The sequence below is a fragment of the Scaptodrosophila lebanonensis genome, unplaced genomic scaffold, assembly GCF_003285725.1.
Source record: "Scaptodrosophila lebanonensis strain 11010-0011.00,11010-0021.00 unplaced genomic scaffold, SlebRS2 tig00000089-arrow-pilon, whole genome shotgun sequence".
NCBI classification, from domain to species: Eukaryota; Metazoa; Arthropoda; class Insecta; order Diptera; family Drosophilidae; genus Scaptodrosophila; species Scaptodrosophila lebanonensis.
In genome coordinates this window covers 1574489-1598678 of record NW_022060565.1, presented here as the reverse complement: position 1 = coordinate 1598678, position 24190 = coordinate 1574489, and the positions used below count along the sequence as shown (strand labels likewise).

Sequence of the window (24190 nt, the reverse complement as noted above, 5' to 3'; positions counted from 1 at the left end):
CATCAGCCGTCTCGTGCAACGCTAAATTCTTGCCAACTGACTGGCTTACAATTGCCATGCAAGGTGCTTGGACTTCCAACATTCCACCGTTCAGCTCAGTGCATGTGTGCTGTGTGTGGGTGTGTATATGGGCGGGTGTCCCCATTAAAAAAATGTCTAAAGGCAGCGGCAGTAGCGACGTCTGCAGCAATCACACGTTGACACAGTTGCATATATTCCAGGCGCAGACGGGTGGACAGACAGACAATGGGCAGAGGGGTAGACACGCTGAGTGACGTTTATGCTGACATCGAAACTCATCAACAACGTCAGCAGACATCGCACAGTGGACGAAGACAAGTTGCCTGAAGTTAAAGGAAATTAATAATGTCACATTTAAACTCGCAACGAATTCGAACATTTCTGTACGAGTATATCTGCCAAGGAAATGTACACTGAACTATATAAAGAAACAGTAGCTATTAACTAGTCATACAATAAAATATGTGTATGTGTGATAAAGGAGATGATGTCTGGAATTGTTGATGTTAATTATTATTGTTAGTACCAAAAAAATACATTTCTGGGCAACCTAGTGTGCTTTGACAAATATTTCGACCTGGCACTTGCCTTTTTAAATTACACAGTTGAGAAAAAGTCACGCATGTAAGTAGAGCTTACATATTCAGCGTTACTAAGTAAGACTCTAAAGACTCGCATTTAATTTTAGTCACGATCCGCCATGGTAGTACGTGTACGCTTTAGCATAAATGGTCTACCAGCAGTGGAGCTGCAGACATACAACAAATACTATATAGGAACTCGTCAACACTACGAATTCTGTCTACAGCATGAGGTAAGAGTTCAAATTATTTGTGTTCACATTAATGCACCGATCTAAGTTTGGCAGAGCATCGAGCAGGATCACGCCGTTATCCATTGTGTACGCAATGGCGAAGTAGATGTTGTGACCTTAATGGGTCGTATTTTTGTGAATGGGCGTGAGGTGAGAGTACAGGAATTAACGCAAAGAGATGCAAATGAGGATGGTGTGGTACGCCTTCGTATTGGGGATGTTGAGGCTGAAATGATTTTTGAAACTGACGAGAGTTCTGAGAAGGTGGTTTGAGCCGATTTCCCATTGATGAATGCAACTTAGCTTCTTCATCTATTTTACAGACTATCGATGTACCAACTACCTATGAAGCACTATTTGAAAAACGTGAAACTGAAAATAAGTAGATGCCAGATACTGCATTTTAAAAAAGACCAACTGAATGCACTGGGCCCACACAAAAAGAGTTCATTACATGAAGAAACTGCTTATCAGATTTTTCATATTTAATCAAAAATTTTTCGTTTATAGTTTTTATTTTTTTAATAATACAAATAAACATTTCGTTCAATCGGTCAACCCCTGCTAACTAGTACATGAAAACCCCAAAGTGCTTAACCTTATTTTGTATATAAACATATGCCGTTTGGTGACCATTGGTAAGAAAATCCAAAATATGTATTAAATGCTTTCGAATGAAAACACTTTAGTAGGGAACTAAGTTTGCGGGCCCTAATGAACGCACACGATTACAACTTAGCTTGGTTTGTTTCTCTTCCTATTAATGTATATTAAAGCATTTCACTCTTTCGAAGAAATGTGTGTGATTAACTTTTTATCTGCACTTAATTTAGGGCCACTGTGCGTTGGCGCATCAGACGCGTTGCCTGCTCCTGCTGATGCCATCGCTGGCGCACTTCTACGCCAATGGTAACTTGACTTGCAAATATTTGTCGGATACACCAACTTCTGGCGTGGCCATTGCTCGCGGCCCGGTGCTACACAGCTACGAGCTATAGTTGTAGTTGCATGCAGCTGGTGCTGCTGGAACTGGTGTCGGGCTGGTGTCGGGCAACTGCCAATGTGACCCCAAGCCTTGCCCAGCGTGCAAAATTGTTGCGCGGCACTTTGTCCGTCTCTAGGCGTTCACATTGTAGACGTGCTAAAGAAAAAAAAAAAATAACTCATAGTTTCCGCTCTAGATAATAAACAAAGCGCGAGTTGTGCAAATGGTGTGTGTGTTTGTTTGCGAGTGTGTGGATATGTGTGTGTTTTGTTGCGTTGTGTTCTGCCCCTCTCTTGTTGCCTATGGCACTGCTTGCGAGCAGCTTTCACTGCATACTTTTAGGCAGCGCGCGCGTGAAATCATCAAAAGCGACACCCAAATGCGTTGCTTCTTTGTTGCTCGCCCTGAATGGCGGGTGCGGGTGCGGGCGCGGCTACGAATGCTGCTGTGAGTGTGGGTGCCGATCTGACTGACTGCTGACAAAGTTTTGTTGGTGTTGCTGTGGTTGTTACCCGCGGGCAATTGTAATGCCAACAATTAAAACTGCACTACACGTCGGGAGAGACACGACAACTGCAACCAGCTAACAATATAGCCGCGAGCATTTGACTACTAATTGAAATGCTCGTTCGCAAATGCTCGCACATGTTGAGCAGAATGACAATGCTATGCCGCTGCTTACAATTTTTGACATGTCACAAAATGGAATTGTGCATAAAATATGTTCAAACTTGTGCGCAAGCAATATACTTGTACACACATATATAAATGGAGACAATTTTAATTGCTATGTATCATTTCTGCCTGTGTAGTAGCACAAAACCAGCAGAAATTAATTGAATATATTTTAACAACGAAACGATTAACGATTATGCTATATTTCCACGTACATCATCATGCAACAATTAGTCGTAGATGTTAAAAATGTTAACAAATTATTAGTTTCTGGACAACGAGGCAGTAAAGTAGTTTTTAAGTCATTGAAGGAAACTTAAATAATTAATTTTATTAAAGCTTGTGACACTACTTTGAAAAACATCCTATTCTGGTCACAAAAAATATGAAAAAATATTTACTAGTTCCCATCATCTAGCCTGCATTTTTTCAAATAAATTAAATCGAATTACAATGGCAATTTCTTACACATCGAATGCCGGAACTATTTAATTTTATAAACAACAATTTCAAACTACACACTCTTTTAAACTTTCTAATGCTCTGTTTTAAACGCTCAGTGTACAGTTTACACATCGAGTGCAGTCTCAGTCTCAATTCCTATAATGAAGGAAATAGTCTCACAATGTTGACATCCTTTCTTCCCTTTGTTGCACAGCCTTTCCACACCTATCCCACAGTGTTGGCCATAGCCAAACTTTTGTCGATGGCATTGACAGCGCTATCGCAAAAGCCTCGACCTCAAGCGCATCAGATCGTCATCATCAGAAATGTTTACAAAGTTTTTGGTTGCCAAATTGTTTTTGATATTATAAATTTATAAATATGTCGAAATCACTTGCCAACATTCACTTGGGCGTGTGTCTACAGAGTCTCTGCATGTGAGTGTGTGTGTTTGTGTGCGTACAAGAACGTATTGCATGTGTGTATTTATTTATGTAAGTATGTATATACAAGTATGTGTAGGGGAACGTGCGTCCCATACATAGGTCTCCGTTGAGCACGCGCCAATGACGCCAGCGACGACAAAAACCGAGACAGTTGCAATCTGTGCGTCGGGGCCTGAACAGCGCGTGACACGCGGCCGCTGAATACGCGTGATTTAATCATTTTTTATTAATTACAAGCACAATTAAATAAGCGTTTGAACGCAAGCTGTTAATGAAAAACTATTAAATGAGCTTTAAATTATCCATGCACCGTGTATAAAGTTATCAATTAAAAAATCAATTGCCGCCAACGACATCGGAAAAATGCCCGCAAGAAAAAATGTAAACACCAGCGACAAGCGAGCCACATGGAAATCAACTGGGCGTGGGCTTGGGCATGGGCATGGGCATGGGCATGAGCGTGGGTATTGTAATGGGCTTGGGCTTGGGCATTGGTGCAGGAATGGGATATGTACAGCGGTCTTTGGGTTGATGCTTGTTGTTGGCCGGCGCAATGGCGGTCGTGTTGGTGCTTTTGGCAATATAATTAAAAATTAATTTATACAAAAAATGTAAATACCTGTAAAGGACTGCATTTAATTACATGACAAATAAAATGCAGAGCACAAAATATAAAATTTATATAAAATTAAAATGAAAACAAAGTAAAGCTATGGCGGGTCGGGGGCGGTCAGCCTGCCAGCAAATGTTGCTTGCGTGGCTCATTAAAATGCGTAAATTTTGTGCAATTAAACTCATGAAAACGTATAAAAATGCCACACAACCACCAGTTGGACGGTGGCTCGCAATCAAGTCGTGGGGGGCATTATGGGAGACACTGCCACAATGGCCGCAGTAGCCACACTCACTGCCGTCGCCCCAGTTGCTCTTCTGGGCTATTTTGGCCGCCGGCTGTCGACGGACGGCTATCTTGGCTTTCGGTTGTTTTGTTTTTGTTACCACAGATTTTGCTTTTAGTCAGTCAGGCGGCAGACAGTCAAGCATTGAACAGTGGTCCTATTCTTGATATTACAATTACCATGAATTGCATTTAAAACTGACATGACTTGCTAACTGAAATAAAATATCTTTATACTTATTAGTATTAAGTTTTCGCAAGCAAATAGTTTAAATCTACAAAAATATCAACAGTTGGAAGACATGCTAGTATGTAGAATACAAAAGCTATTCATCAGCTTACTTATAAATTATGTCAGAAAATCAATGCACTAAGTGTTTTAAATAATTATTTTACCACTAAAAATTAAAACGGAAAACGATTGAACTAGACCCTATTATGTTAGTAGTAAACTAAGTATATCTATTTAGTAATATTCGTCGTTTCCAAATTATCCATTCAAGAATAAAAAATATTATTTCTGTGGTAGCCAGAATGTATTTCCAAACCACATATTGTTATTAAACATGTTCTAACAAGCTGAACATTTTCGGCTTTATTTTATTGTTCCGACAATAACAAATAGCCAATCAAATAGTTTCAAGCATTTTCGTTTATTTTACATATAAAGCATACCCACACAAACAGGGATAAATATTAAAAAAACAGCTGCTGTTTAGCCATAAATTTAACGCTTCTGTATTTGTCCAATACTTTTTTCAAAAGCAAAATAAATTTCCAATAAGAGCAGTGAGAATATTCCCCACTGTGCAGTTGGATGGGCGGCGGCAGCAGCATTGATGTGTTTTATTTATAACAACGAACGTGTGAGAAACAGATTTCAAGTAGATGAGAGAACCATGTCCACAAAGATTTATAAATAAAATTATAGCTATATGCATGCTTTTCTTGATGTTTTATTTTTTATTTTGCTCGAACATAAAAACGATGTTTCTTGCTTAAAAGGCATTTAAAACGTCCAAATGCCAAACGCTTGTTTGCCAAATTGCAGGAGACTAGCAGTAACGAGTGGGCTAAGATTTAGAAAAGAATATACGAGTATGTGCACGTATCTAGAGTGGGGGACTCTTAAACGCCACCTGTTGATGGGTAGCCCAGGCAGCGACAGGCAGCTATGTTAAACGCTTTTTAATTGTCAACAGCCAAACGAGTCGTGGAGCAGTTGACAGGCCAGGACCAAGCCGAAGCTGGGGCCATAGCCTCGTGTGATTAATGAGATGAGGTCGCAAGCGTCTGCTGGGCAGCAATTAGAATACAATTAGCAGGGCAGCATCACTAATGAGATTCTTGTTTTTCTCGGGCAGCACAAAGCCAAGAAGAAACACCACCAACAGCCGCAGCACCAGCTGCATCAGAAGCAACCACAGGAGCAGGAACTGCCGCAGTCACAGGATGAGGAGACGACACCACCTGCCTACCGCATTGCTCACTCGGACATCTATGGCCGTTATCTGGTGGCCAATCGGGAGCTGAAACCTGGCGAACTTCTCATCACGGAGCCACCACTAGTGATTGGTCCCTGCGTCTCTGCCGATCCTGTTTGTCTGGGTTGCTACAAGCCGGTGACATTGTCAGCTGCACAATATCGTTGTCCAAGCTGTGCTTGGCCCTTGTGCGGACCCAGTTGTGTGGGGCTGGGACAGAGTAATGGTCACAGTACCGAGGAGTGTGCATTATATACCAAACGACGCCCCCAGGCTGCCGATCAGTTACATCAAAGAGCTGCACCCATTGACATCAGGGATCTCTATGAACTGGTAGTGATCGTTCGCATTTTGCTGCTGCGGACGCATGCGCCGGCGCAGTACGTGCTGATCGAGCGCATGGAGTCGCACACGGAGGAACGTCGTCACAATGCCGTACTGTGGCAGCATTACGAAGAGAAGGTGGTGCATCGATTGCGCGAGAGCTGGCAACTGAGCGAAACGATCAGCGCTGATGAGCTGCACCAGATCTGCGGCATCCTAGATGTCAACTGCTTCGAGATTGGCCAGAATGGCGCAAAGGCGCGTACGCTATATCCGAGCGCTTTCCTGCTCGCGCACGACTGTAGCCCGAACACGGCGCACACGGACGATCCCCGATCGTTCGCCATCTATTTGCGCACTTCGAGGCGCGTGCGCGAGCACGAGGCCCTCACGCTCAGCTATGCGTATACGCTACAGGGCACACTGAAGCGACGCGACTTTATGCACGATGGCAAATTGTTTTGGTGTCAGTGTCAGCGCTGTGCCGATCCTCGGGAGTTGGGCACCGATTGTAGTGCCCTGATATGTGGGGGCTGCAAGGCGGGTACTGTGAGGGCGGCAAAGCCCCTCGATCAGGACGCGGATTGGACGTAAGTATAGATATGTGCGAGTATATAATACATATCGGGACTATATCTGTGGCAGGAACTGATCTAATGAAACCTCCCTGCTTAGTTGCGATCGCTGCGATTATCGCTTAAGCGCGACTCAGCTGGTGCGTTTGCTAGATCGCATCAACAATGATCTGGAGTCAATCGATGTACATGATATTCCGGGGCTCGAGAACTTTCTGAAACGGTTTGTATGAATAAAACAACAAAAAAAACAACAAATTGGCAACTTTGTGAGATTGGGCGATAGAAAAAAATTGGAGGTGTAGTAAAACAATATAACCAAAAAAGTAATGCCATTGTGCATTTTAAAAAATAGATTGAACTATTTATAGCCGCCCCATAATTAAAATAACCATAAAGAGTCTATAATATTAACACGAACAAAACATTTACACGTTCAGTTGAAGCTAGCTTTATTTCTGATATGAAATGATTTACTAAAAATTCATTATACATGGGCAAAAAGAAAACCAGTTTGAACTCTTAAAATTAAAATCTTAAAATCTGAAATTGCTTCTCCTGAAAAATAACATCTTTTAAAATCCATAAACCAGACTCGAATGGATTTTATATATAATTTGTAGCTAGTGATGACCAAATGTTTATGGAAGCACATTCCTTACCATTTTCTTTCCAATACTAAAATTCCTAATTGAACATTCGAATGAATAAATAAGGAATAATAGTATATATAAACGACGTTTTTGCAGATATCTTTGACGTTGTAACAATCTCACAATGTTCAAAACCAATTTAAAATTGTATGCGGTAGGTATGATATTTGCATAAAATGTCTCAGCATACCTTATAAGTATAGTATTTAATGCTAACCAAACACTATTCCTCAACCAAATCACACTCCCCACCTACTGCGCACAGCTACCGTGAAATCTTGCGGCCAAATCATTATCTTTTGCTTTCTGCAAAATACTCCCTATGCCAAATCTATGGTCGTATCGAGGGTTACTTACTGCCTCAAATGTCCTTGGAGGATATTGAGCGCAAGGAGCGCTATTGTCGCGAGTTTCTTGAGGTAATCGATGTGCTTGAACCCGGACTGACGCGATTGCGCGGTGAGTCGTGAAACCGACCTTTAATAATAATAGAACTACAACATCTATTAATAATATGATTTCAGGTCTCATTATGTACGAGTTGCATGCGCCGATTATGGTGCTCGCCCAACATGCAATACAAAATGGCCAAATACAACGTCAAGATTTTCAACGCAAACTCAAGGAAGTCGTCAAAATGCTGCGCGAAAGTCGTGATATCCTTTTATTGGAGCCTGAGGGTTCCAGCGAGCATGAAATGGGGCTAGCAGCAGCGGATGCGCTCACTAAAATGGGCTGTTGAGCTTAAAAAGCGAGATCTCTAATAAACTTTGTGTGTTATTCCTGCCTTTAATCGAGTTTGTTATTTTTTATTTAATTTTTTTTTGAGTGTCCAAATCGGACAGCAAATACAAACCATGCTTAAGTGTTTTTAAAATAATAATATAGCTACACTGAACTGGTTCTTAGCCAAATGACAACAAATCTACGACGTAACCTTATTTCAACGGGCCGATAAAGCTAAAAAGTCTTTATGAGCGCGTGGCTTTGAAAAGTTCTGTAAAGAACGAAAACTAACTATTTTGGCGGGGAAAATTAAGCTTATTGTTCGATAGATTTTTAGTAACTACAATTATTAAGTTAGAATATTTTTAACTTTTTCCCACTTAGTTTTTGCAATTGAACATCGATTTCAATTTTTATTCATATTCATATTTATTTATATTCGTCCTATTTGTAAACCAAAACAAGTTGTTTCTTTTTTTAATGATAAAATAAATTTGATCTTTAAAATTAAATTAAGCAGTGTTTTCTTGGAATAAAACATTCAATTTTAACGAATATACCATTAAAGTTGGGCCAGCCCCCTTTCTATGCTAGTTCATAAGCTTCGCAGTTCGTCCGAACGAACGAGCAGACAGGCACAGACACGTCTTTATCGAATCATCTTCTGGTATACCTGTACCCTTCGGGTAAAACTCATTCAATAGTTTTATTATTTGTATTCAATTTATTTATACAAAAATTGTGAATATGTTCAATTAAAAATGAACAAACTCAAATTACAGTGATTAAAATACTCGTATATAGTAAGTATATGCAATGTAACAACTGCTAGGAATTAAAAAGCAATTCTTTACTATCGCAACAGTTCAATGAAAATCTTGAACTAATGCCACAGACTTGCGTAGCTCCAGCTTCGGCTCGAATCCAAATCCTATTCATTAAGAGTGGCATCTGCAATCACAGAGCTTCTACAACAATAAAGTGCAATAACAATAAAACTTAAGTAAAATCGTAAAATTGCAACAGGCAAGAACAAAATTTTTAATTAGTCAACATTTTGCTTTGCTTGTTATACTCTCATGTTATAAACACGTAAAGCTAAAACGTCGAAATGAAGTACAGATTTCTGCTAAATACAGATTGCAGCTTTATGTCCCCATCATCATCTCTGCAACTGAGATTCCAACAATGTAATTGCGCGCTGAAACGGAACGCTGGCAGCGAACAATGCTCGTAAAATCCTAGACGTTCCGGATCCAAGTCAAAATCCAAGCCGATGCAGCAGTTGCAGTTTCCTCTGCTGACGTGCAGCAATGAGCGATGATGTCAAAATGTTAATTAATTAATATTGTGCCACTATGTCCGCACTATGTCCACCAGCAAAGCATACACAACTTCTAATATTACTTTTGTGTATTGCTTTTGTGCCTTGTGTTGTCATTGTTGTTGCTGTTGCATTTGAACTCAATTTTCGTTTTCAACTTTTAAATGTCTAGCAATGCGCTGAAGGAATTCTTTAAGTGACTAAATGAGTTCCATGTCTCCAACAAAGTTAAGCTCTTCAAAAAAACTCGTTTTCTCTTCATTGGGTTTTCCATAATAATGTTCATTTTGCTGCCATTATAATTGCCATTATAATTGCATAAAAACGAAATTTAGTCTAATAATTAACTGCAAAGCCAAATCCCATCAAAAAGTACCCATTTAAAAATTGAAATTAAAACATTGTTCAAATTTATATTTAAATTTGCTTAAAAAACGTTCATTTAAATGTTACACGCTTAAGGCTCGGTCTTCATGGCTATTTATATTGTGAATCCCTATTTGTTCTTTAGTGGATGTGCAAGATATATTATTTAAATTAAATCAATTTCAACTTTTTCATTATGTGTTTTTATTAAGCAGTAATGAAGCATAATGAGAGCTAAATATTGTTAACTGATATGACAAAGCAAAAGTTTGTAAATACATACTTCAGATCAATCAATTATTTTTCATTTCATTTGTCATTTGTAGGTAATTATTTCAAATGTAGATATAAATCTACTATTGATATACAATATTTATTACCAAAACATAAAAATAAAAAATATCATAATAAAATCGAATTGTTCTATTAAAGGAGAAGAACGATATTCTGAAGACCTACTCGAATATTAGCTCATGTAAGCATACATTTTTTTAATAAAAGTAAAATTCTTAAATGAGGGACTAAAATAGTACCGTCCAGATAAATGAAAAATGTTAAATTTATTCCAATAAATATCAAATAAATTGCTACATCATTTTAAAGTTAATGTTAACCCTTTTAATAGCGGGTATAAATAAATAAACCCTGCTATGACAGCAAATACCGCTCCTATGGCAATACACAATGATAATGAGTTTCTAAATAGTTGTAATGTTGTATGTGACATGAATTATAATATCACCTTAGGAATTTACTAACCCAACTCCTTTAAATAATAATGCAAGCTCCAATGCTCATAACATACGATAATTATGTACCAGTTGATACCGCAATAATTGTAGTGGCTGATGTAAAATAAGCTCGTATAATTGGCTAAGACAACGCCTCATAAAAATCATAAAAGCACACTCATATTTAATGTGAAATCTAGCTCTTTATTACGTAAACAATTGCTCTTCATAAAAAATGTATACCGCACGAGTAATAACTAATGGAAAATGAATTTAATGGCTATCATAATATATCATTTAGTTGCTCGACCACAACGTTTGTTCAACAAGTATCATTGTCCGGCCACTTTACACATCACTGTTGGCAATTTAAACATTTACACGCTATCAAAAAGACAGACTATATAAATACACACACACACACACACACACACTGACACAAATACTCGTACACATCCATTCAGAGCTGCTTAAATAAAACAGATATTTACTATACGTATGCATACCCATATACATATTGGTGTCTGTTTATATATATATGGTTATAAAAACGCAAACATTATTAAGAATGCATTGAATTTCTTCATTTCATAATCATTGTCTGTAGAAAAATAGAAGAAAAACATAAACAGGCAGAGATAAAGGACCAGCAAGCTTCCATACATATATCTATGTATGTATGTATGTATGTATGTATGTCCATGGGCTTTGTATATAGGTAGTCGTATGGCTCGTTGGCAGTTACAAGTTGCGGGCTGCAGTCTAGACTCCAGAGTCCAGAACCAGCAATGCCAGAGGCAGCAACATGTGCACGTTTGTACGATGGGCCATAACTATAAGCGCTCAACGATAGTGGCAGGAGCTCTACACTTATACATACATACACGCATACACCCCCTTAGCCCGCTTTGCCGCACACCCACACGAACATATGTATGTATATGTACGAGCATAAATGAAACAAAAACAACAGGGAACAGGGAACAGCAACAACTAAAAGTGAACGATAAATATAAATTGCATTGTGCAATAATCTTCAAAGTGCAACAAAGTAAAAACAACAACAACAACGACCAGGACAGCTCTGTCGACCAGGACAACGCAGCCAGGCCGGCAGCCCGGCAAGGCGCCACACCACCATAACAACAACAACAACAACGGCACCAACATCAACATCAACACAATGAGCTAGCTGCCTTTATGCTGCGCTTACAATACACACAAAAAAATAAGAGAGACCTTCAAGAAACAAGAGGAAGTGCAACGGCAGGATATAGCCGCACAAAGTAAACGAAGCAGGCAGGACGGCTGGTAAGTTGTGTTGGGGGCTTATGAAAGGGTTGGGGGTTTTAGGCAGCGACACACAGCCAGAGACATTGGCGTGCCTATAATGGGAACTGGCAGCCTTGTTATACAAATATCCACTATTCGTCACAGAGCTTATGTAAAGAACTTTATCTTGTTAATGAAATGTCACCAGCCTTATATGTATAAGCCTAATACGTACGAGTATGTGGACTGCAATTAGTATATAAGCATGATTACTTTTCCCTTATCATTTGGGTCCCATTCATTTAAAGCTATTTGTACTTTATCTAAACAATGTGCATTATTTAAACATTTATGGAGCAACAACTGAGTGTAAAAAGCTTACTTTACGCAAATTAAGTAATCACTGAAATAAGGAAACAATAACGCAAATTTTAAGTGAATCGAATCTATAGACTTCTATATAGTATGTATATCACATCACCCCATCGGCATAAGATTATTTCGCAGCCTGAAAGTAGGCAACTCTTTCTCGCGATTACAGCTTCTTTCTACCCCTGCTGCACAGAAATGTCGGTGTATCCCGCCCCGAGACGCCACTGGGCATGGCACAATGTTATGGCAGTAGAGCCCGCTACGTTGATGACGCTGAGTATCTTTTGTATTTACTTCTGCGCCACATGCAGCAGCACATCCAGCGGTGGAAGGATAAGGCTGCAACGCGAAGAGCTAGTGGCCCAGTGCGACAGCAGCAACAACAATGGGCGAAGCATTGCACAGCTTGGCGCTGGCTGTGGTGCAACGCTATCAAAAGTGTTGCTTATTAAAATAAAATTTATTGCTTGTTTTCAGATAAAAATGAAGACAGACGCAGGCAGCAAGCGTTGCGCTGCCTGGGCACGTAAAAGTGTTAAAAAGATAAGCGACGATAGCATAAAATATAAAAAATGATGATGGTGTGGCGTGTGTTTAAAGCGTAGACCGGAAATGATAAAGCAAGGCACCAAGACAAAAGCTATATGCAATTAAAAGGCAAAAAGCCAAGGTAAAAATGCAAATAGCGTGGGGATAATTGAAAACAGGACACAACCACCAGCAGGCCAGCCATTGACTCGCCCATTTCTAATGAGCAGCTAAGACTATACGTATATGCACGGATTGCCACTCAATTTTGTAAGCCTGAGCGGCAATAACTTGACGGCGACCAGACACGGCCACTTGACGCCACTTGGCACCCCATCGCCCAATGCCCCCCCCCACAGACAAGAGTCCAACTGCGAACTGTCGTCCGTGGCCAACTGTCGCCCAAGTGCAGGCAGTCAGAAAAGTTTTGCGGCTGCCATGAAAGCCCAAAGGCAACGGCGCAATCCTTGCACTGCTTGAATGAAATTTTTGCGGAGCTGGGCCAAGAAATTGCAGCAGCAAATTTGCCAAACATTATCAAGTTAGTTTGTCAAGTATTTGTGCAGCGTCTAGACAGAAGCAGGCGTGCCACTTAGCAATAAGGGACTCGTGTTCCTTATACGTACACCTTGTTATATGCTGCCTCAAACAATAAGTTCGAATATAATTCTCGCCTTGAAAAACTTTACATTCCGGACACATACGAGCACTCGTATACCATAAAAAATATGACTTATAGTACTTGTACATAAAACATAACATGGAACAAAAAAAAATAAGGCTTAACATAACGCCTACGTCTAGTAGTGGTTGATGCCAAATTCACTCAGCAGAGCGCTGCCCACACTCTCATCGCTGCCCTTCTGCTGTTGCTGCATGTTGCGCAGCATGCGATGCCGGAAGTGCATGGTGCGCAGACGTTGCATGCGGCGCTTCAGATTGCAGTAGACCGGACAACAGTCGGGAAAAGGCTTGTACATCAGCTCCTCCTCATCGCCTTGTTCGCACTGCTCGGGCAAGATGTCCAGGCAGCTGCAATGAATACACACACACACACAAACAAAAAAGAAGATGGGAAGAGAAGAGACAGAGAAGCCAGAACGTGGCAAATTAGTAGGTTCAATGTCATGAGGTAATAAAAAGATCTACTAAAAAGTGTGCACTACTCATTCGGTCTAGACATTTTTTCCACTACGAAAATAGACCTGGAACGCGGCATGATTTGGTTGTTCTCACAGAACAGATTCGAGCACAGGCTAAGCAGGACGAGGCGACGTGGCAAAAACTTCGACTGCTCCCACATGCAGCGACGATAGGTGCCTGTGAAAATATATTTTTTGAGCAGCATTAGGCACCACGGGTGGTCGAACCTTTCAAAACTACTTACGTAATACGCTATTGTCATCCTCGCCGGAATCATCGGGAGTATTATAGTTTCGTTGCAGCTGATAGTGCTTCATATGGAACTGGCCAAAGCCCAGGCAGCTAGCCAGGCACAGGCATACCCAAAGCACCGAGTGTAGCTTGTACATTTTGTTGAGGCGGCTGGCGCGTATGAACTACGCGCTAAACTCACACCACAATTCCCAGCAAGCGAACAAATCGTTGTGCACAATGCTCCCCATTCCGCCCGATCTCTTCCCTTTTCTTTCCATTCCTTCATCACAGCCACATGAAAATGTACAACATTACGTATACGCAATGTATTGCGTTTTAGAGCTTGTCGTTGCCGCTGTTATTTCGCTGTGTGTCTTGCAAGTTCATTTGTTTAAATTTAACATCGCATGGGATTGGGATTGTGTTCGAGTATACTATGTGTATGGGTGGGTGGCTATGTGTAGTTAAATTAGCGTTGTGGCGTTTGATTAAATCAAGAAAAAAATTGCAATGCAAAATTTTGCGTTTTACATGAGCCAGTACCAACAGTAGAGACAGTAAAAACAATGATTAATCACACACCACCATAATACGTACGGATATGTGGTGCGAGTACAATGGTTCACGTGATAGCTGCCCCCAAATAGTGTAAGTAAATAGTGTCAAGACCAACCATACCCCGACGCAAGTCATTTACTTATGCGCCATCGAATGGAAGAAACAAAGGAAATGTACTTTTTTCAATATTATTATTTATATTGTTTCAAAAGATTACAACTACTTAACTCTACCTATCCCAAATCCCCACATATCTTGAATACCTAATTAAAACAGACCAATGCTAATCGTATCATACTACTTCGTCTTCTTCGGATGTCAAGTCAGGTATTGGGCCTGTAAAAATTAAAACCGAAAATTAGACCTAAGCTAAATTTATTCACACACAATTCTACAATTTGTGGTTGTGGAATAAGTAGTTGATATAATCGGTAAGTTCGTATCTGTTTTTGTCCAATCAGTCCAATGAGAAGATGTACCATCAGTTGTTGCGGCAGTTGTCTCGCTAGAAGCCTCTGTCACCCCTGAGGTCACAGGTGATTTATTGGTACATCTACCTGTAGAGCCAATGGAAGTAAATGACGGCTCAGTGCTTAAGCTGGAACTCAAAGATGAGAGCTTAGTAGAGATTTCTGAAGATAAGCTTGTGACTGTGGTTGATCCATCTGGTGTTGGCCTACTAGGAGTGGGTGAAGACTCAGTGTTCAATCTGGGACTGGAAGATGACAGCTCGGTAGGGATTTCTGAAGATATGCTAGTGGCCGGGCGTGATCCATTTGGAGTTGATCCACTGGGAATGGGTGAAGACTCCGTGCTTAGGTTGGAACTCGAAGATGACAACTCAGTAGGGATTTCTGAAGGTAAGCTTGTGGCTGTGGTTGATCCATTTGGTGTTGACCAACGGGGAATGGGTGAAGACTCAGTGCTTAGGCTGGAACTCGAAGAGGACAGCTCAGTGGGGATTTCTGAAGGTAAGCTTGTGGCTGTGGTTGATCCATTTGGTGTTGACCAACGGGGAATGGGTGAAGACTCAGTGCTTAGGTTGGAACTCGAAGATGACAACTCAGTAGGGATTTCTGAAGGTAAGCTTGTGACTGTAGTTGATCCATTTGGTGTTGACCAACGGGGAATGGGTGAAGACTCAGTGCTTAGGCTGGAACTCGAAGATGACAGCTCAGTGGGGATTTCTGAAGGTAAGCTTGTGGCTGTGGTTGATCCATTTGGTGTTGACCAACGGGGAATGGGTGAAGACTCAGTGCTTAGGTTGGAACTCGAAGATGACAACTCAGTAGGGATTTCTGAAGGTAAGCTTGTGGCTGTGGTTGATCCATTTGGTGTTGACCAACGGGGAATGGGTGAAGACTCAGTGCTTAGGTTGGAACTCGAAGATGACAGCTCAGTGGGGATTTCTGAAGGTAAGCTTGTGGCTGTGGTTGATCCATTTGGTGTTGACCAACGGGGAATGGGTGAAGACTCAGTGCTTAGGCTGGAACTCGAAGATGACAACTCATTGGGGATTTCTGAAGGTAAGCTTGTGGCTTTGGTTGATTCATTTGGTGTTGGTCTACTAGGAGTGGATGAAGACTCAGTGCTTAGGCTAGAACTCGAAGATGACAACTCAGTGGGGATTTCTGAAGGTAAGCTTGTGGCTGTGGTTGATTCATTTGGTGTTGACCAACGGGGAATGGGTGAAGATTCAGTGCTTAGGCTGGAACTCGAAGATGACAACTCAGTGGGGATTTCTGAAGGTAAGCTTGTGACTGTGGTTGATCCATTTGGTGTTGACCAACGGGGAATGGGTGAAGACTCAGTGCTTAGGTTGGAACTCGAAGATGACAACTCAGTAGGGATTTCTGAAGATAAGCTTGTGGCTGTGGTTGATCCATTTGGTGTTGACCAACGGGGAATGGGTGAAGACTCAGTGCTTAGGCTGGAACTCGAAGATGACAGCTCAGTGGGGATTTCTGAAGGTAAGCTTGTGGCTGTGGTTGATCCATTTGGTGTTGACCAACGGGGAATGGGTGAAGACTCAGTGCTTAGGTTGGAACTCGAAGATGACAACTCAGTAGGGATTTCTGAAGATAAGCTTGTGGCTGTGGTTGATCCATTTGGTGTTGACCAACGGGGAATGGGTGAAGACTCAGTGCTTAGGCTGGAACTCGAAGATGACAGCTCAGTGGGGATTTCTGAAGGTAAGCTTGTGGCTGTGGTTGATCCATTTGGTGTTGACCAACGGGGAATGGGTGAAGACTCAGTGCTTAGGTTGGAACTCGAAGATGACAACTCAGTAGGGATTTCTGAAGGTAAGCTTGTGGCTGTGGTTGATCCATTTGGTGTTGACCAACGGGGAATGAGTGAAGACTCAGTGCTTAGGCTGGAACTCGAAGATGACAACTCATTGGGGATTTCTGAAGGTAAGCTTGTGGCTTTGGTTGATTCATTTGGTGTTGGCCTACTAGGAGTGGATGAAGACTCAGTGCTTAGGCTAGAACTCGAAGATGACAACTCAGTGGGGATATGTGAAGTGTGAGTACTTGTTGAAGTAGAATCTTGAGGCGTATGTTCACTAGATGTAGACATGGGCTGAGTTGGAGCAGTTGTTGATGAGATAGTCGCCGTTGAACTTTGAATAACTGTTGATCCGTTTATTGTGGAGCCACTGAAAGCAGGCGATGACTCAGTGCTTACACTGGAACTTAATGTAGAGTATCCAGTTGACGGCGGATGAGTAGTTGATGATGATGTTGTCCCAGTACTAGTTGTCAGTTTAGTTGTAGTTGTTGGTAGTCTTGGGGTTGTCTTTACAGTAGTTTTTCTCGTAGTTTTTGTTGTTCTCGTTGGTTTTGTTTTCTTTGTCGTCCTAACTGTTGTTGTACCTGTTGGGGATTTCTCGCAGTAGAGATCTTTGCATAATGGGTACGTGTCCTTTCCAGTCCATTTCCAATCGCAATTAGTGATGCTATTAAATATATAATTTAAAAGTTAGTTATTCAAAAACTTCACCCAGTGCACTCTTACTTTAGAAAGTTGTTGTCGGAGCAATTAAATTGACATTTTTTATGAGTAAATACTAAATGCTGTTCACAAAAGTGCTCCGTATTGTCAACTGAAAAAAAGAATCGAGACTGGTTATGAAAAAGACACTGCATTGTTAGAAACAAAAACTTACCACTAGCTTGAAAACGCTTACAGTAAAATGATTGAGGCTTAGACTCTAGAAAGGAAGGAAGTAGTGGATAAATTTCAAGTTTCGCAAATACGTAGCATACTTACTTGCAGCCTGAGCTATGCTTGTATAAGCAATTAGAGCTATGAGTGGCAGGACTAAAAGTTTCATTTTGTCCTCGTCCTACGGAATGAACTAGTCCTTCAACTGATAATTTGGCTTTAACTGAGTAGAGAGGTAGAGTGTAGTGCGATCTGGTCCGTGTACTTTGAACTTAACTTTGAAGTAACTGCGCCAGCCATAGCCTCGCTTTATTTATAGAGGCATGAGCACACGACGCCTTACGTGGCAACATGCAGAGCGCCAAAGTTGCGACGTTCTAAAAATCATATAAATAAATTCCTCTTTTTTTCTTCTTTCATATGTACGTACCTACGTATTTTGAAGTATGCGCAAGAAATGTCGACTCGACTTACGAAAATGATTACAAACTTTCGCAAATGACATCGTAAAAAGTTAAATAAGTTTGCAGAGCCAACAGCAACAACAAGAAAGACCAAGTGGGCGAACGTTACGATAAGTACTGGCAAATTCCATGCGTAATTGCATTTTGAATATTTATTTGCCGTAGCAGTTGAAGTACTCGCCCAGCTGCTTATAACTTAGCTTGATATGAGGTTCTTGTGGTTGTAATGCACATATATCCCGGGCACAAATTGGCAGATTAATAAATGCAGACTCGATGGACCTCACCATTTACGCTTTTAATTTTAAATTCGGACTTGAAGACTACCACACTAGACTTGTATTTAAAGACTCCTTTTTGAATATTAATTTAGTAATTTGCGTTTTTTTGTAGAGTGAATTGGAAATTTTAAAATTCCAGAATTCCAAAGGAAGTGAATTCGGTTAGTACTTGAAACCGATACATTCATGGCTCGTAATACACTCTGCTGGTAGTTATTAAATTTAGGTGTTTGCAGTAAACTCCAAATCCAAATGTAAGTATTTTAGTTTTTGAATTCAAAGATAACACACATTAAGGCATCTTAGGACAACTGGGTAAGGGCAACTTCTTGGTAGTTTTAACGAAATGTCTTTGAAATATACAATTGAATCAGTAGCTTAGCGTCTAAAAATTGAACTTTCGCCATCCGCACCTTAATGAATCCTATTTTGGGCAACTGGCATCAAAGCTATCTGCAAAGGACAATGCGCGTTAAATTGAAAGCAGCCGCAGTCAAATCGTCCGTCCAGCCATCCGTTCGTCGCTGTCACCATCGGTCCACCTGCCACATTGCGTTAAATTTAGCTCAGACTGTGCGTGCCGCCCCTTCGAGCTTGCGACCAACTACCCTACAATTAAGTTTGTAAAAGTTAAAACTTTGCAACGACAAACATTGTCTGCGACGGCTCTTTGTTTGCAGGTGGCTTTTGTCGCTTGAGCCACCACTATAGACGCGACCGTGACCGTATCTGTAATTGTGGCTACGCCGCAGCGCTGCCAAAAGACAGGCGGCCAATGCACGTGCAGGTGATTCAGCTTCCACACCCAGCACACAAATGATTAAAGGACATATTGTTTCGCTCAGGTTGTAGGTGACAGGCTATGTTTTACCAAAAAAAACATACCAAAAACATAGAAGAGCTATTTGAGACCCAAATATAAAGAATTATGCTTCTAAACTGGTTGAAGAACTACAAAAATTCGAAAACAAATAACTCTTAAATATTAAAATTTTTGTTTTTAATAATTGTATCCAAACACTGTTAGTACTTTTGGTAACCAGTTTGTTTTTCAGTTAGAATTATATTATTTCTTTTTTAAATTAAGATACAAAATTAACTTATTATTTCGAGATCTCTTGTACTATATGTGACAAGATAGATAGAATAGAAAATGTTTATTCACTAAAATTATTTATATATTTTGATGTAAAATATTTGCTTTATCGACATTAGGAAAAATCGGACCATTTCTTGCTTAGCCATAGAAAAAACAAATGATTTTCAGAAATGGAAATCATTTAAGCATTAACCACAATTTGTATATAAAGCGCGTGTTTGCAAATTCTAAAACCGTCTGGCCGAAAACAATAGGGGTCCACTTGAAAATTGTAAGCTCTTTTTATAACAGATCGTGGGAGAAAAAAGGTATCCCATAGTCAACGTTTCGGGCACAGTTCGCTTTTCTTTGATTGCTTGGTTGGTGGAGATGTTGTGAAAGGCGTAAACTGTATTTTTATGACACTAAACAAACAATTAACTCGACGCCTAGGCACTGCAAAAGGGGCGGTGTGGCGAGGGGTGGGGTTGCTTGTGTTTTTGAGACAATGGACGCCTGTTGGGTGCAACAAAGCGTTTTGTTTAATAACCACCAACACATACACATACACATACAAACATAGGCTCTCACTCCCATGCTTGTACAAGCACACCATAGTGTTATATAAATGCTTAGATATTGAGGCTGGTCTGTTCTCTGGTTGTTGGCTGGCTAGCCGCCTGGTTCGCTGGTTGGTTACTTTATTTTTGGGCACGACAGCTCAAGTCAATTAGAATGCTAATTTGTATGCAAATATTTGTGGGTGTTTGAAGCAGCTGCCAGCCTTTGCATTGTTTTTGTTTTTGTGCGCCTTGAGCTTTGTCCGTCCCTGTGTTTATTTGTTTGTTTGCGCCTCGTTGTGCTTAATTATAATACATGCATACATACATAGGTAGCCTGCCGCCAGGACCAGTTAGCGGAAATAAACTAAAGGTGCTCAAAAGGAAATTGCCAGCAGGTTGGCACAAATTAATGAACACTTCAATACACAGGCACAAGAAAGCTATTGGCAGAGGGCAGTCGGCAGAAAAAGATAGCAAACATAAATGTTCTGATGAAAGCTGCGTCTTTAGAATTTGGCTGGAGACTACCTGCAAAAATTCAACTAGATAAGCCAGCAAGCTGCTGCTTTCAATGCAAAACTATGGACGCATAGCTAAAAAAGGCATAGATATAGGATAGAAATAGGATCATTAAAAAATAGTATAGCATGGCCCAATAAGACAAGTTTACAGCTCCAAAGCTAGGACTAAATTGTAAAATTAAATAATTAATAGTTAAAGATAATATTTAATGAAATAAAAATAAAATTTGAAAAAATTAAATTTTTTTGTGAATTAAAAAAAATTAATTAATTAAAAATGTTCGCCTTGACTCACTGATAAAGGATATATATAAATTTTGTCCTTAATCCTTATGAAACAGACAAAATTTGAGCTTTTTTTGATCAAAAATAAAACTCAAAGAATAATCATTAATTTATCAGTTTTATTTTTTTGCTCATCAATAATGATTATTGGTTAATTTTTAAAGTAAAACTCAAAACTAATCATTAAACTGTGAGCGAATTAATAAAATTAAAAAATAATCATTATTTTGTAATTTTTTTAATAACACATAATGATTGCAGTCCCTGCAAAAAACTGTTGAAAATGCAGAAGTATTTTTCTCAATTTAATAAAATCAAGCTATAGCTCGAAGAAGTTAATAGATAATAAATAATTTGTTTACCATTGTAAAACCTATTTTGAATACTGATAGCACAAATTTATATATTTTAACATCGGAAATATGTCTCTGAGTGACTTTTTCACAAACTGCGCATATCGAAAACCTTGTTCATTTATAATAAAATATTACGTCGTACTTTAATATGGTTCTAAGCCAGATTTCAAAATGGAACTAGCAAATTTATGGCTTCCAATATATTTCATGAACTTGTATTCTTCCAAACGTAAATAGGTCAAGATATATTGATTGTTGCTAATTATTAGCGGATTTTGACTTCATTAAATAGTGTTTCCAATTATTCAAATATTAATACTGAACAATTTTTAAAATGGATGTAATCAACCAAATGCCTACATTTTTATATTTCAAAAGGTTTCGCGCAATAAATACTTACAAGTATTTGCCTTTCAACTGCACTTGTTAATAAGATGCATCAAATATTGGAGTGCTTCAGAAAACAAAAAACATCATAGAATAGTCCTAAGAACTATATATTTTGAGAAACACGAATATTTCGTATTTGTTTAGCCAAAGAACAATAATATTGTACACTTCACAATAATATTGTTCATTTACGTTAAGTCAAAATATACACACTTTATAACTGTAAACAGTGGTCATGTTTTATTAGCTTTTATTTTATATTCTACTTGTATATTGTGCAATATTGAAATTTAAGTGTCGTACTTACTCTTTCAACAACCAAAAAAATAAATAGTATCTCAAATCTGGCACCGAATTAGCTTAACTTCGAAATATATAGTTTCTTTAAAGTAAGTAAATATATTTTCCACACACCGATTTATTTAGGCATACAAATATTCACATAAATATACAGATATTAAAAAAAATACATTTAAGTTTAGAAAAAGTATTAGAGATTTTGCTCTCCTCCGAAAAATGAAAACGTCTCATTGCATCGTATCTCATAGCAGTCCGGAAACGATGTGAAGTGCCTCGATAAACGCAAATCGAATATGAATTCACAGTACGGATAACTGCAAGCAAAAAGCAAACACATAAAGGGATAGTTGGTATAAGCAAAAAATAGAAATCAAGAGCACCGAACGAACACCAGAAATAAAAAGGAAGCACACAAAACAAAACATTGTTGAAATATTTATTTCGACAGCATCAGCAGTGGCAACTCTCGCACCAGACCACAAACAATGCTGGCAGCCATTTTAATTGTTATGCAATTCAAATGCCAGTCCCGAGCACAGTGCAGCAAAGGAACAAAGAAAATACAAATAAAAATGAAAATGAAAATAAATATAAAAACAAAGGCGGACTCAAGTTTATTTTAAAATGCAATTCACACTAGAAAATAACAGAGGCATGCATAAATTGCAAATTATATGTAGGGTGTGTGTAGGGTGTGTGTATGGCTGTTTGTATGGCTGTGTGTTTGGCTGCGTGTAGGAGTGAGTGACCGACTGAAATGCTTCGCATAACTTACATTGGCGGAAACCAGAGAAAGCAACGATATGTGCAGAGTATGCCAAACGGGCGCTTAAATTCACCGTCTGGCGTCTGTATCGAACCGGAGTTGTGTTTTTTCCAGCACTGTGAGGCCCAGCCTGTAAATCGAATGGTATGAGAATTAGTGGAGCAGAATATGGCATAGAAGGACTCAAGTCTTAAAGCTAAACCATATGCCAATCAATAATACTCGTAAAGGGAGAGGCCACGAGGATGAGGATTTCTCCCCCTGTGGCATATCAACGAACTAAATCAACAAATTTAAAAATGTTGATTGCAACAACAATTTCTGCCATGTGCAGTGTGTGTGTGTGTGTGTGTGTGTGTTTACATATATATTTTTATGTTTTTTTTAGCTTTAACGAGTTGCAAAATTGATTTATAAATGCAATTACGGTTGATGGTACAAAGAAAAACATATTGTTACAAATTTCCAGCAGTTATATAACGATATTTTCTGCGCACATCAATATGGATATTTAATGCATATTTTCACTTCACAGACTCTGCTTAAAAAATATCGGTTACTTGTAGGCGTGCCATAAAATGTGGCATAAAGTCGCAGCACGGCGTATACGCAATTTTTAAAACATAAAGTATTTGTTGCATTGCAATTATATGCAAATTTGATAAGCACATGTTTTCTAGTTTTTGTGATTGCTACGCAATTGCATATAAAACCGATGTCCTGCAGCTGTGCACACATTTTTTCTATGGCCAACAAAAAAAAAAGAAACGGTACAAGTATATATAAATATACAATGTATTATTTTCACATACAATTAAAAACTAAAAAAAAAAAAACATATATAGCGAGGGAAACCTTTTGTTCAAAAAACTTAAAAAAAAAAAAAACAGTCCAAATTGTTCACGCAAACGGTGTTTCCATTGCAAATTGATTATGAACCTCACGATTACTACTTACTAATCGCTAGGTAGAACTACTACTTATATTGATGAAATGGCACAAGAATAACACGCATACGCACTATGGACGCGTACACAAATGATATTTAAATGAAATTTGCTTGCTTGCTAATTTTGATTGCATTTGCTCATGCCAACACACACCTATGAACACACACTTGATATTGTATTTCGGGGAAATAAATAAATAAATTGAAAACAAATACATATACAGATACAGATACACGATATATAAAACTATTAATTGGCGCTAGTTCGATTGTTTGCGCGCTCGGCACGTACTTCCATTATTGTAATCACATAAACAGCATAAAATTAATAACAAAATAAATGCAATCGTTGTTGTGCTTTTCCGCGTATTTATTGCTGTTATAATTGGTGTTCTTGCTGTAATTATGGTTGCTTTTGTTGATATCGATTTGGCCGTTGCATAACAATCATGAAAACTGCTACAGGTCGCCATTGCTGCTGTGGTTTTTTTGGTGC

At 39.3% G+C, this 24190-nt stretch overlaps 6 protein-coding genes across 7 annotated transcripts; 2 read left to right on the top strand and 4 right to left on the bottom strand.

The window, feature by feature from the left end:
- Positions 1-616: 616 nt before the first annotated feature.
- Positions 617-1393, top strand: LOC115626925. The gene is made up of 4 exons (XM_030522432.1): positions 617-645; positions 710-835; positions 890-1099; positions 1159-1393. Exons 2-4 carry the CDS (start codon positions 722-724, stop codon positions 1219-1221), a joined length of 387 nt encoding a protein of 128 aa, XP_030378292.1. The 5' UTR covers positions 617-645; positions 710-721; the 3' UTR covers positions 1222-1393.
- A 2165-nt stretch (positions 1394-3558) lies between these two features.
- On the top strand, positions 3559-8112 carry LOC115626849 (SET domain-containing protein SmydA-8). Its single transcript, XM_030522347.1, has 5 exons — positions 3559-3766; positions 5648-6681; positions 6767-6889; positions 7585-7778; positions 7844-8112. Exons 1-5 carry the CDS (start codon positions 3749-3751, stop codon positions 8059-8061), a joined length of 1587 nt encoding a protein of 528 aa, XP_030378207.1. The 5' UTR covers positions 3559-3748; the 3' UTR covers positions 8062-8112.
- A 5161-nt stretch (positions 8113-13273) lies between these two features.
- LOC115626886 (uncharacterized protein CG1552) lies at positions 13274-14192 on the bottom strand. Of its 2 annotated transcripts, none has more exons than XM_030522395.1 (3): positions 14026-14192; positions 13805-13958; positions 13274-13670 (listed from the first exon to the last, which is right to left on the bottom strand). In XM_030522395.1, exons 1-3 carry the CDS (start codon positions 14168-14170, stop codon positions 13439-13441), a joined length of 531 nt encoding a protein of 176 aa, XP_030378255.1. In that variant the 5' UTR covers positions 14171-14192; the 3' UTR covers positions 13274-13438. The 2 variants fall into 2 exon arrangements, with proteins under 2 accessions (XP_030378255.1, XP_030378256.1); XM_030522396.1 differs by having other exon boundaries at positions 13844-13958.
- A 555-nt stretch (positions 14193-14747) lies between these two features.
- On the bottom strand, positions 14748-18007 carry LOC115626750. The gene is made up of 5 exons (XM_030522202.1): positions 17847-18007; positions 17743-17787; positions 17592-17679; positions 17450-17532; positions 14748-14909 (listed from the first exon to the last, which is right to left on the bottom strand). Exons 1-5 carry the CDS (start codon positions 17908-17910, stop codon positions 14866-14868), a joined length of 324 nt encoding a protein of 107 aa, XP_030378062.1. The 5' UTR covers positions 17911-18007; the 3' UTR covers positions 14748-14865.
- On the bottom strand, positions 14918-17443 carry LOC115626748 (flocculation protein FLO11-like). Its single transcript, XM_030522201.1, has one exon. The coding sequence runs from the start codon at positions 17151-17153 to the stop codon at positions 14949-14951; it is 2205 nt and encodes a 734-aa protein (XP_030378061.1). The 5' UTR covers positions 17154-17443; the 3' UTR covers positions 14918-14948.
- Positions 18008-22077: 4070 nt separating the features above from the next.
- Positions 22078-24190, bottom strand: LOC115626928. The gene is made up of 3 exons (XM_030522435.1): positions 23987-24190; positions 22755-22875; positions 22078-22293 (listed from the first exon to the last, which is right to left on the bottom strand). The coding sequence occupies exons 1-3, from the start codon at positions 24165-24167 to the stop codon at positions 22170-22172; spliced, it is 426 nt and encodes a 141-aa protein (XP_030378295.1). The 5' UTR covers positions 24168-24190; the 3' UTR covers positions 22078-22169.